Genomic DNA, 13,311 nt, shown 5'->3' on the forward strand with positions numbered 1-13,311 from the left:
CTTTCGTTATCGTCGCTATCATCACTTTCGGTCTCTCAATCCTCCTCCTCCTCCTCTATAACTATGTCATCGTCGTTGCTCGGGCCTACTGCAACATCGTATTGCGGAACATCACCGAGGTCAATTGTAATTGACTGAATCGGTATTTCGATTGAAGACATTCCTTGTATTTGAAACAGTTCTTGTATAACATTTGTATCTCGAAGTGTTTCCGCATCATTTTCCATTGAAGATTCTAAACGTTGGTCAGCCACGTTGTCGACGTCGTTGTCAGTTGGGTCTAGTTCTGGTATAGCATACGCGTTCCTATGATCCATCTTCTGAACAACTTTCCAACCGCTCCCGGCTTTAGGGTCATCTAGATACACAATCTATGTTGCCATGTTTGCCAAAATGTAAGGGTCGTCATCATACGAAGTTCTGTTAATATTCACAGATAGTAAGCCATGGTCGCTTTTAACACTTTCCGGCCTATTTGGGTTGGTATCAAACCATCGATACTTAAACATGATCACTTGGTATCGATCTTTGTAAAGCAATTGCACGACAGTTGTGAGTTTACCATAGAAATCAATGTCCGTACTTTTGCCTCCACCTAGGACATGGACTCCGCTGTTTTGCGTACACAACTTGTCATCTCGTGCAGTCCCCAAAAACTTGACGCTGTTAACATGACAACTAGAGAACAATTTAACTCAAATCGGGCTGAATGCCAAGTTATATAACTCATGACTATAAGTGGGGGAATTCGATGATTTCAACTTATTCACCTAATATTATACAAAACCATTCACATGTTAGTTTGACAAATTCAAATACTACAATATATATTTGTCAAATACAAAACACTTATAACTTACAGAATCCAAAAACCATTGTGGAAACAATTCACGGTGTTTGTTGGCATACAAATGTGAAGGATGTTCTCGCTTCATCATCTCTTCATGCTCATCTAAGTATGCCATTATCTCATCACAATTGTTCAGTACGAACCAATGCGCTACCTCCATGTCATTTCCAGAAAACGACTCTCCTAGTCCAGGATCTCCAAAGGGTCGTGCGCTTTGGGCAAAAATAGAAAGTTTTTCATTTCTCATACCTCCGTCATTATTGCGTTGAGGACGATTAAAATCCGTCTCCACATCTTTTAAATATTTTCCATAGAAAGTAAGCGACTCATATTGAACCCAAGCCTCTATAATTGATCCTTCCGGCTTCGCCCTATTGCATACACTTTTTTTCAGCTCTTCAATAAGCCTGCCAAAATAAAACGATATGATATAAATTAGCAAGCATGTAATAATGATACATACACAAATGATAAGGATTATATACATTTCTATTGGATACATCCAGCGATAGTTGACAGGACCAGCAAGCAATGCCTCTTCTGGCAAGTGAACCATCACGTGGATCATACTTGTGAAGAAAGCTGGAGGGAATATCATCTCAAACTTGCATAGGACTTGGACAATGTCATGGCGCAACTGAAACATGTCTGTCTTTCGCAATGTTTTTGCCGTCAGTTGGGAAAAAAATCTGGACAACAACAGGATTTGCTTCACTACATCTTCCGGCAATAGGTGTCGAACACCCACAGGAAGTATGTATTGCATAAACACATGGCAGTCACTGCTCTTAAGCCCAGTAAATTTACCCCCGTCAACATTCACACAATGCGCGATATTAGAAGCATACCTATCGGGAAACTTTACAGACAATACAAACTTTAGAAACTCTTTTTTGTCATTTGGTTTCATAGAAAAAAAATGCAAGATCCCTTCTAGCTTTATCACTGTCCCTATTCATCCATAAGCCCCTTCGTATGCCCATTCTTTCCAAATCAAGACGAGCTTTGATCGTGTCCTTTGTCTTGCCCTCGATATCTAGAATTGTGCACACCAATGTGTCAAATACATTTTTCTCAACATGCATCACGTCTAGATTGTGCCTCAATTTTAGTTTCGACCAATATGGGAGCTCAAAAAACATAGACTTATGCGTCCAGTTCATATGTGTAGAAGGTCTGGTTCGACTAACTATTTTCCCGAACAGAGCAAAATCCAAATGGTTAAGCTGTTCCAAGATCTCATCACCGGACCATTCTCTAGGTCTGAGGCAATGCTCTGTGTTCCCGTCGAACTCTTTATCTTTTTTCCGCCACTCGTGGTCCCATGGCAACCATCTCCGATGACCAAGGTAACAAACTTTTCCAGCATGCCAACCAGAAGTGACATCTTCCTTAAATAGAGGACATGCCATATAACCCTTTGTGCTCCACCCAGAAACCATTGCATATGCAGGAAAATCATTCACAGTCCACATAACTACTGCTCGCAAAGTGAACATCTTCCCAGTTGATTTATCGTATGTCTGCACACCGTTTGTCCATAAATCCTTCAGCTCATCAACCAACGGCCTTAAGTAAACATCGATTGACCTGCCAGGATCCTCAGTTATCAAAACAATCATCATCATGTATTCTTCTTTCATGCATTTCCAAGGCGGCAAATTATATAAGAATACGAAAACCGGCCAAGTGATGTGGTGTTGGTTTAGAACCTCATACGGATTAAATCCGTCAGTGGCAAGTCCCAATCTAACATTTTCGGGATTAGCAGCAAACTTGGGGAACGTTCGATCGAACTCTTTCCATGCCTCCCCATCTGCAGGATGCCGCATCACATCGTCGTCTACCCGTTTTTCCTTATGTTATCTCATGTATGTGGCAGTATGCGTCGACATATGCAATCACTGCAACCTAGGTTTCAAGGGCAGATAACGCATTACTTTTTGTGGGATCTTAGTCGTTATATTATGCGATGTCATTTTGAACCTCGACTCATTGCATATAGGGCATTTATCCAACGTTTCATGCTATTTGTAGAATAACATGCAATTGTTTTTGCAAGCGTGAATTTTTTCATAACTCAATTCAAGACCATTCAACACCTTCTGCGAGTGTTTATGGTCTTTCGGCAAACAATTGTCCATTGGAAGCATTCTCCTTAAAACCCCCAAAAAGTAATCAAAACACAGTTTCGACATACGATACTTTATTTTTTCCGTGCATTAGCTCCACAATGGCCTTGAGAATGGAAAAACTCTCGCACCCTGGGTATAACTCTTAGTTGACATTTTTTTAACAGTTTTTCATATTGTTTAAACTCTGCACTGTCTATTGGTGTAGGCACGTCATCTTCCCCTTCCTGATTGATGTTGGGTCGATGCCAATGGAAAAACATCTTGTATAATATCCATGACTTGATTATTAGGATCCATAATAGGTTCAACATTATCCACTTTTGTGGCATTTGAAGACGAAGCATGGTCTAATTGTTCCCCGTGAAGGTTCCAAATGCTATATGTCTCAATCATTCCATTCCTTACTAAATGAAATCCAACATTTTTAATTGTCTCCCACAACGTGTTGTTACACCTCTTACAAGGACAACGAATTTTAGTTGCACCCGGGTTGTGTGTATGTGCAAACTCAATAAAATCCTCGATTCCTTCGTCTGAGCATCTATTCATGTTCTGTATCCACCTCCTGCTCATAATTCCTGTAACCGCAATCACAACAAAACAATCACAACAACTTCATACGAAGTTATAATGTCACCTTATACCTCTGGTAAGGGCCCTATCCCATTCAGGAATGCATAGTAACGTCACGTAATGTACGGCTACATTAGATTTCGACGTGGATGAATTTCGGCAACATTTCAATACAGTTCTTGAGGTGTATCGTAGGTATAAATACCTACGTACCACTCGAAGAACATACAGAGATAACACCGAAATCTTCACAATCGAAACCTAATCCTATAGCCGTACATTACGTGACATAACTATGCATTCTCAAACTGTCCAAATAATGAGACAATTCAAGAATTAATTAGACCGCAGTCATGCTTTATGCATCCATGCACGAAAACCAACTAATCTCGAACGGGAAACTAAGTGTTACTAAAAATAAAAATAAAAGTACGAAATTAATTTCAATTAACTTCGTACATCACAACACATTGTACTACGTCACGCACAATTTAACAACATAATATATGAAACGACTGACCAAATTCCACTTTGAAATCCGGAATCTCGTAAAATCGACACCTAGTGCCGTGGGTCGTAAATGACCAAAATGCCCGAAGCGATAACACAAACTCGGGGCCCTATCTCGTGCGCTCGTAATCAGGCTGCCTACGCACTTTTCGAGGATCGCCACACGTAGTTCTTTCCTCCTAGGACCTATAATCTGGTTTGTTTTATCAGAAACCCCACTCTAGGCTGACATTTCTGAGTATCCGACTCCGTTTACGATCCGTCAAATACGATACGATCCTGGGAAAGTCTAGATTAACATACTTGAAAATAACTACGATCAAACGGTTCAAACAAAGTGAACCCGGAAATCGCACAGAGGCGAGATCCGTTCGGGGTTCAAACGATATCCGAATTAAGATCCGCGAAATCCTACGCGCTCGTGAGGACTAGGAGATCATTCTAGGACTGACTGTGGTCCCCATCTTACTGCCCACGCGCCGCCACACGCGCTGGCAGCGCGTGGTGCCTAAAGCGATAACGCTTCGCCGGAAAAATCTCAACATCTCGGCTCAAGACTCCTATCCTAGGTAAAACACCCTATTTGGAGCCACTTTTGTTCTTGGACCAACCCCAAAAAGTGGCCGGAAATGGCCGGAACAGTGACTCGAAAACCGGCTGAAACCTAACTCGTAAATCGAGCTATTTACGCTAGAAATTTCTGAAATCCTACCCAACCAGCAGCTAGAGCATGAAAAATAGCTAGAAAACCATACCTCACTCGTCCGATTTGGTGGCCGGACGACGGAGAACGAACGCTTGGAAGTTCTGTCAAAAACTGTCCAGCGCCGCCTGTTTCGTGGCTGTTTCCGGCGACTATGGCGGCGGATCATGGCGGCGAAGGGCTGGGGTTGGAAGAGGGAAGTTTCGTGGTTCATTTGGCACTGGTATTGCCTGAATCGGGGGTCGGAGCTGAGAGGAATCAGCTCAGAAAGTCGGCTCCTCCTCTGCCCGAAACCCAGAAAAATCTGGGTTTATAAAACTGAACTTCGAAATATTTACGGTTATGCCACTGAACTTCTTTTGATCGTAACTCCTTCGTTACAATTCCGATTTGAGTCCACTACAAGTCTACGAACTCGTTTCGTCGCGCTCTACGCAACGGTACAACTAAAATCCCCAAATTCCTTCCCGATCAAAAAGTCAACTTTTAAACTAATAAAATATTCTAGGGGTATTTTAGTCTTTTTTTCAAATAAATTAATAGTTAAATATTAATTTTAGGTTTTGGTTGTTACAATATAAATATAATTTCACAAAAAAAAAATACAAACGTAACAAACTAAATTTAACATAACGTAATTAATTTAATATTTTTAAAATATAAAACGAATAAAATACCTTCTCAATTTTTCTCCACAAATCGCTAATTACAAATATCCCTAATGAGAACGAAAATAATAATGTTAGTATGAATTTACATTAATACTTTTAAACTAACGACAAAAAATACTTACACAATGAACGTACTGAATTCCCAGCAGAGAAAGAGGCAGAGGTAGCAAAGTTTTTTTTTTTTTTGCATTCTCTGCAATGGCGAATGCAAATATGAAGAAGAAGGATTTTGCGCGACAAACTTATTTTTGTTGCGCAAAAAAATTCATCGCTCAAAACTACATTTTCGTCGCAAAATTGATCCATTTCAGTAGCGCAAGTACGTGTCGACACCTATTTTTGCACGACAAATATTTTGTTTCGTTGCACAAAATTCCGTCGCGAAAAATGTTATTTCCGTCACGCAAGTTTTTGCCGCCAAAAATAAAATATCCCAGTTTTTTCTTACGCGACGATAAAGCTTGTCATCGCGCTAAGTTGTCTTCTGCGACGAATTTTGTCGTCGTGTAACTTTTTGCCGCCAAAGAAAAAAATCCACTATTTTCTATCTAACTTTACGTGACGAAAATAACAATCGTCGCGCAAGAATACCTAGCATGACGAAACTTGTCGTTGCGCAAGTGTTTACGCCAAAGAAAAACACCCGCGTTTTTCTTCCTCACTTTGTGCGACAACTTTGTTTTTTGTCGCGCTATGGTTTCTTGTGCGACCAAACTTTTCGTCTCGCAAGTTTTCAAAAGTTCTTGCGACGAATATTGTTTTCCGTCACGCAAACTTATCTTGCGACAAAGTTTGCGTCACGCAAAATATCGTCGCGCAAATAGTAAAATATAGTAGTGTTTCTTCCAAAGTTAAGAAAACTATTCTTTGCGCTTAGTGAAAAAGGGTCTTGATTTGCAGACAAGAGGTTTTATGTTCGAACTCCCATGACGTCTTAGTTGTATGTGTGTATGAGATACTCCCCTCCCCTCTAGTTTAGATTATCGCTTGTACTATAAATAAATTTATAAAAAAAAACCTATTCTTTGCGAGGGACATGTAGTTCAAGTCAGAGTATTTTTACTCTTGTATTCGTAATCCTAGATTCGATTCCTCCTCTTTCCAAATATCACTTGTATAAAAAATTAAAAATATAAAAAAAAACTAATTCTTTTTTGCTAGATAAATATCACTTGTGTCTAGATAACCTCCCCAAATTAACATATAATCTATAATATTAAAAGTTAAATCAGTATTTGTCATTTGTGCATAGCATCCAACTGATTAAATGTGATATATGATTTTTTAAACTTTGACTTAAAAAACATTTGAGAAAAAGGGACACTAGCTAATGTAGCCAAACACAATGTATCCTTTTTCATACAATTGGGCACCAACCTAAAATTCCATCAACAAACTCAAAAAAAAACCCCAAGAGAATAAGAATTTGAAATATATTATAAAAATAATTCAATATTCGTTAATAATGTTTAATTATTTATCAACAACTAAAATGCAAATAACAATACCTGCCAGCACGTTTGGCACCATAAAAATATTTCATAAATTGAAGCCCTCAAAATATATTCATTGTGTGAGCAATTAAAAAAAAACTCTTGCTTTGACTAATTGAAGGGCATAACCTTCGTTGGGGCCACGAAGTCGTTTCTAGCTACCTGCTGTGTCATGTAGTTGAACATTATATAAGGCATACAATACGTACCAAAGGGCATTAAACTTGTACTTTTTATCCTAAAGGGTCTCAAAGAAACCTCTACCAACACAGCCATGGCTTCTTTCCTTCCTTCATGGAGCTTTAGCTTCCTCTTCACATCATGGATGCTGGTAACCCTAAGCAGAACAGTGGTTGCAAAGGTCGTTTACCGACCTAGCCCGTGGCACCTTGCCCATGCTACTTTCTATGGTGACGAGACTGCCTCCGAGACTATGGGTATGTATGTTGTTCATATACTTAAATGATCTCTTGTCATACTATAACTACGTTACCATTATTGGAGATGTCCCATAAGAAGTTTATGCTTTAATTATTACTAAATCCTTAATGCTACTTTTTTTGGGGGGGTTATAGGTGGAGCATGTGGGTATGGAAACTTGTTCGTTAATGGGTATGGCACAGACACAGCAGCATTGAGCTCAACACTATTCAACAATGGATATGCTTGTGGAACTTGTTACCAGATAAAATGTTATGGGGCTAGTGCATGCTTTAGAAATGTTCAATTCACCACCGTGACTGCTACCAACCTTTGTCCGCCAAACTGGTCCCAAGACTCCAACGCTGGAGGCTGGTGCAACCCACCTCGGACCCATTTTGACATGTCCAAGCCAGCCTTCATGAAAATTGCTCAGTGGAAGGCTGGCATTGTCCCAGTTATGTACCGCAGGTACGACATAAGCCCTTAAAGCTTCATACAACATTTCATTGATGTATTATTACTTTTCCTTACCTCTCTTGTTAACTGACTTAGTATACCTATAATAAAGAAAAAAATCACATCAATATGATGATATGGTATAACCGTTGCACCTAAGCCTCCCCAAACCTAAACTACACACAGATTTCAAACATATGGTTATAAGATCATGTTAAAAATCAATTTTTATCTTGGAGTTCTCAATCATCTATGCTATTTCCTTGCAGAGTACCATGCATAAGGGCCGGGGGACTTCGATTCTCTTTCCAAGGAAATGGGTACTGGTTGTTGGTGTATGTGATGAACGTAGCAGGAGGGGGTGACATTGCAAACATGTGGGTGAAGGGAAGCAGATCAGGGTGGATCGAAATGAGCCATAACTGGGGAGCTTCATACCAGGCCTTTGCAACCTTGGGAGGCCAAGCTCTCTCTTTCAGGATCACTTCCTACACATCCAAGGAGACTATAATAGCATGGAATGTTGCTCCTTCAAACTGGAATGTGGGTTTGACTTACAAGGCAAATGTCAACTTCCATTGATGCCCAACAAGCAGAATATGAGAGATTATGCCATTTATGACTCTTTTTTTGCTTTCTTAATTTCCTACTTTTTATGAAGCCCCCCAAGTCTCTGTTGCTTTGGCTTGGCAAATTTTCCTTTCCTTTTTTTTTTTTTTTTAATGCAGGGCAAATTTTCCTCTGGTTAATTTGCATCTGATATATATGCTTACTAAAGTGACTTCTACTCACTAAAATGACAGCAGAATGTTCACATGCTAAGAGTACAACTGCTTGTTTTCATTATTTGGTTGAAAAACAAGTGCTCTGCCTCCGCAAATATCATCTATATACTAATCTGAAAAGTGCTTTTGTCCCAAGAATATATTTGAGAAGCATTTCAGAGCCATGACAAAGTTTATGTGTGGCTTTTCTTGTATCAAAGGATGAAAAGTCTAATGTTTCATCAAACACTATATGTTGTTATCCTGCAGAAACAAAAACGAAATTGTCAAAGACTCTCTGGTTTTCAATCCTGTGATCTAACAGTAGATCAAAAGCATAATAATTTATTCTAAAGATTCAATGCCATATTGGGAAGTCATCAAAGAAGAGAAGAAATATGTTTGCAATCCTAAATCTCAAACTGGGTCAAAAAATTAGAAACAGAGAAAACACTCAAGTATAATTGCATCACTAAAAACACCCACAAGACCATGATCATTGCTACCATGTCATGTTTTTTTAATTTGTTTGATCCCATGTGAACCGTGGGCCCATTTAGAGGGGGAATAAAATGGAATGCCATGCTTGCTAAAACGTGACCCCCACAAAGGGGTTTAAAGTGGGGAACATGTTATCAAATCAAACGAACAATTAGGAGCAATATTATGCCCTCCCAAAGCAAAAAAATTTCTTGTACTGTGAAAGGTATCCCACGTGTCATTGCGTTATTGGTTGAGGATAGTAAAAAATGCTATTTCTGTTGCATGAAAGTTTCTCTCCTCTCACCTCGGCCAATAATGCTATGTCACGTGAAAGTGTTATCACGCATGTCATAACGTTATTGACCAGAGATAGCAAACTAATGTTATCCCCGTTTCATGAAAGTCTTTCTCCCTAAAGAGGGCCTCTCATTTCATTGCCTAAGCACGCCAAGCTTCCCTTTTTCTCTTCCTTTTTCCACAAAATGTCATCATCACCAAGGCTTTAACATCATTTCTTCAACCTTCCCACCTCCATATTTTACTTTCTTTTTCTTGGGAGCCCAATTTTAGTTTCTAAAGGAAACAAACAAGTATGTATATTTTGCTGTTGTCCAAACTCGATTTTGTGAGGTCTTGCATTGACCAACCCTCCTACAGAAAACAGCAGGCAACCTTTTAGTTTTGGATCAAAAATGTCAAAACCTAACTTGTATTCTCTCCAAGACCTACATAAAGGGAAACAAAGTAAGAACTTTCTTTTCCCTTTTACTTGCTTACCTTTTAATCCACCAGAGCTTTTTCTGAGCTATAAAGTCTTCAAACAGTGTGATAAGCTTAACTCTTTGCAACCTTGTACCTGTTTATATCCTCTGGAAAAAAAGAAACTCATTTAGATCTAGTTTTCATAGAATTCAAGCCATAGCCATTCTTTTAGTGTACAAAACCATTGTACATTTATGATTTATTACCACCTTCATCCTTCAAAATCAAGCTCATTTTCTCACATGGGCTCTCTCTTCTCCCTCACATTGGTAATTCTCTCATGCATATCCATAGCATTAATAAAAACTGAAGCTCAGAAGATCAAGTCAGCTCGCCTACTAGACCTGCTCATCCGGGACTACACCTTCAAGGCCTATGACACACACTTCAGGACAGGAGTTCTACACACTGTAAATTTACCAGCAAACTTCTCTGGCATCAAAGTTGACACAGCAAGATTCAGATGTGGTAGTCTCCGAAGGTACGGTGCGCAGGTAAAGGAATTTCATCTAGACCTTGGTGTATCTGTGCATCCATGTGCTGAGAGGGTCATGATAGTTACACAAAACTTGGGTTACAATTGGTCTTCTATATATTATGCCAATTATGACTTATCTGGCTATCAGCTTGTTTCCCCTATACTAGGCCTCTTAGCTTATAATGCCGGTACTGAAGTGAACTTCAGCAACCCTTTTGAGCTTGGAATTGAAGCTGCGGAAAAACCCATCAGAATAGACTTCAGAAATATCACAAGGGTGAACAACGAATTGGGTACAAGGCCATTATGTGCTAGTTTTGAAGGTGCCGGCAAAGTGGCTTTAGCAAAGGAGGCTTCACCTTACATTTGTATTGCAAAAAGGCATGGCCATTTTGGGTTGGTCATTGAGAAGCCATCACCAGTGGAGTTGAACAAGAGCAAGAGAGTGAGCCCGTGGAAAGTGGCAGTAGGTAGCTCAGTTGGATCTGCTTTAGGTGTTTTTCTCTTGGGGCTGCTTCTGGTGGCAATGTTTGTGAGGGTGAAGAAGAGGTCAAGGATGGAGGAAATGGAGAGAAGGGCTTATGAAGAGGAAGCTTTGCAGGTATCAATGGTTGGACATGTTAGAGCTCCTACCGCATCGGGCACTCGAACAACGCCAGCACTTGAGCATGAGTACATACCTCCTCCTCATTGAGTTGCATTCATTTTTGTTCAAACTTATTCTTTTTGTAACATTAGCTTGAAATGAAAAAGTATTCAATGTTTATTTTGAGATAAATTTGAATTTAACCAATTTTTACAAAGGTTCCAGTGAGTGGAACAAGGGAATTCTACTTTCTGAGCTGTGGCAATCCCTTGTTCTTTTTACCTTAAAATGTATATTTAACTGGGAAAAATATAACATATTTCAACCTGAAAATAAAGTTGCATTTTTTCATCAAATTTTTTTTTTTTCAGTTTCAATGGCACACCATAAGTATACTGGCCAACAAGAACAGAGAATCTGGTAAACATGGGAAAGCTACACTATCTAAGAAATTCCGAAATCTGGCTGAAAAAAGGTCTTCAATCTGGATTAGTGCAGATTAAGGTAAGAGAACAGAGAACACACAAAATTTCATTCAGATATGGAAATAGAATGCAGAATTTTCTGAAATTTTATTGTGCTGCTGCTGGTGGTACTCCTATCCCACAGGACAAAAAGTAGCAGAGCTTTGGATCTCCACTTTGATCAGATGCATGCAACCTTTAGAAAAAGAATAATTTGATTTCTAGTCACTTCTGAGATAAAGGCAAAGTCATCCCTCATCCCTTAACACAATGATTCTCACCTTTACCTTTCTTTATTGTGTCAAAGGCAATTCCATTGATGCTTCAAATTTCAAAACGCTCTTAACCCACCATTTACATTGAAACTGTCGGTGAAACAATGCTACAGGCCTGCCATGAATTCATTACCTATTTTATGTGATAGCTTTTGAAGCCCATACATACATATGACCAAAATATAAGACCATTTGATACCAAGTAATAGTATAACATAAAGAAAGCATCTTACAATACGACAGAAACTTATGTCAAACACATTACATACAAATGTTGAACCAAAGTACCAAAAACCATACGTAAGAAATAAATAAATTATAGGCTAAGAGAATTTTCACAAAAAATAAGAACTAAAAGCATATTGAATAAAGATACCCATGTCACTGTCGTGTTTTGCCAATAAACACTGATCCGACCTATTAAAAATCGTGTTATTATTGTTTAATCTGTTATGGGAGAAATCTCAACCCAGTTAATACGGCTTGACCCAAACACTTAATTTTACTTCTTCATATGGTGCTTTCGTGTGTTCATAATTTTGTCAGGTCTAATTATAAGAACGCATTTGAATATATTAGTAATGATCGGTCATCAAGAGATTGTTACTATGCCTAAAAGCTTGTATTTCAAATGTTGCGCGTGCATCCCTAAGTAAACTAAACATTACTCAATACTTTTAAGATTAAGGCTAGTTGAATATGGTACTGTGTTCGCGCTCTTGCATCCGTGATTGAATCCACCTACCTATAAATTCTACTAATTCACTTTGTAAAAAAAGAAAAAGGAAAGAAGGATGAGTTAGTGAGAAGGCAGTCTCCTTATTAGATCAGAATTCCAACAAGATATCAAGATAACCACTCTTAACTGTAAGCACATGCAACACCTCTTGAGATTTTGAGAAGTTTGTCTTCCGGAAAGTATAATATGATATAAAGGTTCTAAGTTGTTTTTTTAAATCATATCCTAGCTGTTCTTTTTATGCTCGGAATGATATCCTAGCTGTTTTCTTTCTGTAACATATGCCATATATTACATTTTGTTACCCTTTTATGATTTATATTTTACATGCATGCATCTTCACGCAACCAACATTCCTTATAAGCAATTAACTTTACAAATAAATTGTAGATAAGTTTATTTTATCAACAAATTCATACAATTTCCTATTAAGCATGGCTTGACTCCTTAAAATTGAGGATGATCTCCTTCTTAAAACCAATGGAGTTTTGACACCGGTCAAATTCCAGCAATATTAACAAAGTTTCAATTTAAAAAAAAGAAAAAAGAATATTACAAAAATTTGACACTTTTCGAAACCATATTTATTGTAAGAATGAGCTCCTCCTTAATTTTAAGGAGGCAAAAAAAAAATTTCCATAACAAAATTGAATATATTATAACCCAAATCCTAAAAACCCACTCCAGTACTTAAATCCAGCATGCCTTATGTTTTTTTTAATGGAAATCCACATGCATCCCCTTGATTTTAAAGCAGACATGATCATAGCATAATAACTACACAAAATATGCAACATGGGTAATCTATTCAATCTGAAAATCTGAAAAACTTTCACCACCACATATATAAACTTACAAGCAAAACTTTCTATTTTATTCTATAGCAAAAATTTTGTACACCAAGTCCCAATTTATTATTATTTTGAAACTTGGTAAATAAATAAAA

At 38.3% G+C, this 13,311-nt stretch overlaps 3 protein-coding genes across 5 annotated transcripts; 2 read left to right on the forward strand and 1 right to left on the reverse strand.

Annotated features, from left to right (window-relative positions):
* Positions 1-689: 689 nt before the first annotated feature.
* On the reverse strand, positions 690-5,309 carry LOC148915167 (uncharacterized). 2 transcript variants are annotated; one of them, XR_016128467.1, is made up of 2 exons: positions 4,824-5,309; positions 690-1,257 (listed from the first exon to the last, which is right to left on the reverse strand). XR_016128467.1 is itself a non-coding variant. In XM_089055653.1 (2 exons), exon 2 carries the CDS (start codon positions 2,680-2,682, stop codon positions 1,747-1,749), a length of 936 nt encoding a protein of 311 aa, XP_088911779.1. In that variant the 5' UTR covers positions 2,683-3,563; positions 4,824-5,309; the 3' UTR covers positions 1,283-1,746. The 2 variants fall into 2 exon arrangements, 1 of the variants encoding a protein (XP_088911779.1); XM_089055653.1 differs by lacking the exon at positions 690-1,257 and adding an exon at positions 1,283-3,563.
* A 1,900-nt stretch (positions 5,310-7,209) lies between these two features.
* Positions 7,210-8,396, forward strand: LOC148915168 (expansin-A7-like). The gene is made up of 3 exons (XM_089041202.1): positions 7,210-7,372; positions 7,511-7,826; positions 8,084-8,396. The coding sequence occupies exons 1-3, from the start codon at positions 7,210-7,212 to the stop codon at positions 8,394-8,396; spliced, it is 792 nt and encodes a 263-aa protein (XP_088897328.1).
* Positions 8,397-9,888: 1,492 nt separating this feature from the next.
* LOC103337390 (uncharacterized) lies at positions 9,889-11,636 on the forward strand. Of its 2 annotated transcripts, XR_016122149.1 has the most exons (3): positions 9,889-10,973; positions 11,259-11,391; positions 11,497-11,636. XR_016122149.1 is itself a non-coding variant. In XM_008240545.2 (2 exons), the coding sequence occupies exons 1-2, from the start codon at positions 10,018-10,020 to the stop codon at positions 11,275-11,277; spliced, it is 975 nt and encodes a 324-aa protein (XP_008238767.2). In that variant the 5' UTR covers positions 9,889-10,017; the 3' UTR covers positions 11,278-11,392. The 2 variants fall into 2 exon arrangements, 1 of the variants encoding a protein (XP_008238767.2); XM_008240545.2 differs by lacking the exon at positions 11,497-11,636 and having other exon boundaries at positions 11,259-11,392.
* Positions 11,637-13,311: the final 1,675 nt, after the last annotated feature.

Source organism: Prunus mume, linkage group LG7 (genome assembly GCF_029339155.1).
Source record: "Prunus mume cultivar Tortuosa linkage group LG7, ASM2933915v1, whole genome shotgun sequence".
Taxonomy (NCBI): domain Eukaryota; kingdom Viridiplantae; phylum Streptophyta; class Magnoliopsida; order Rosales; family Rosaceae; genus Prunus; species Prunus mume.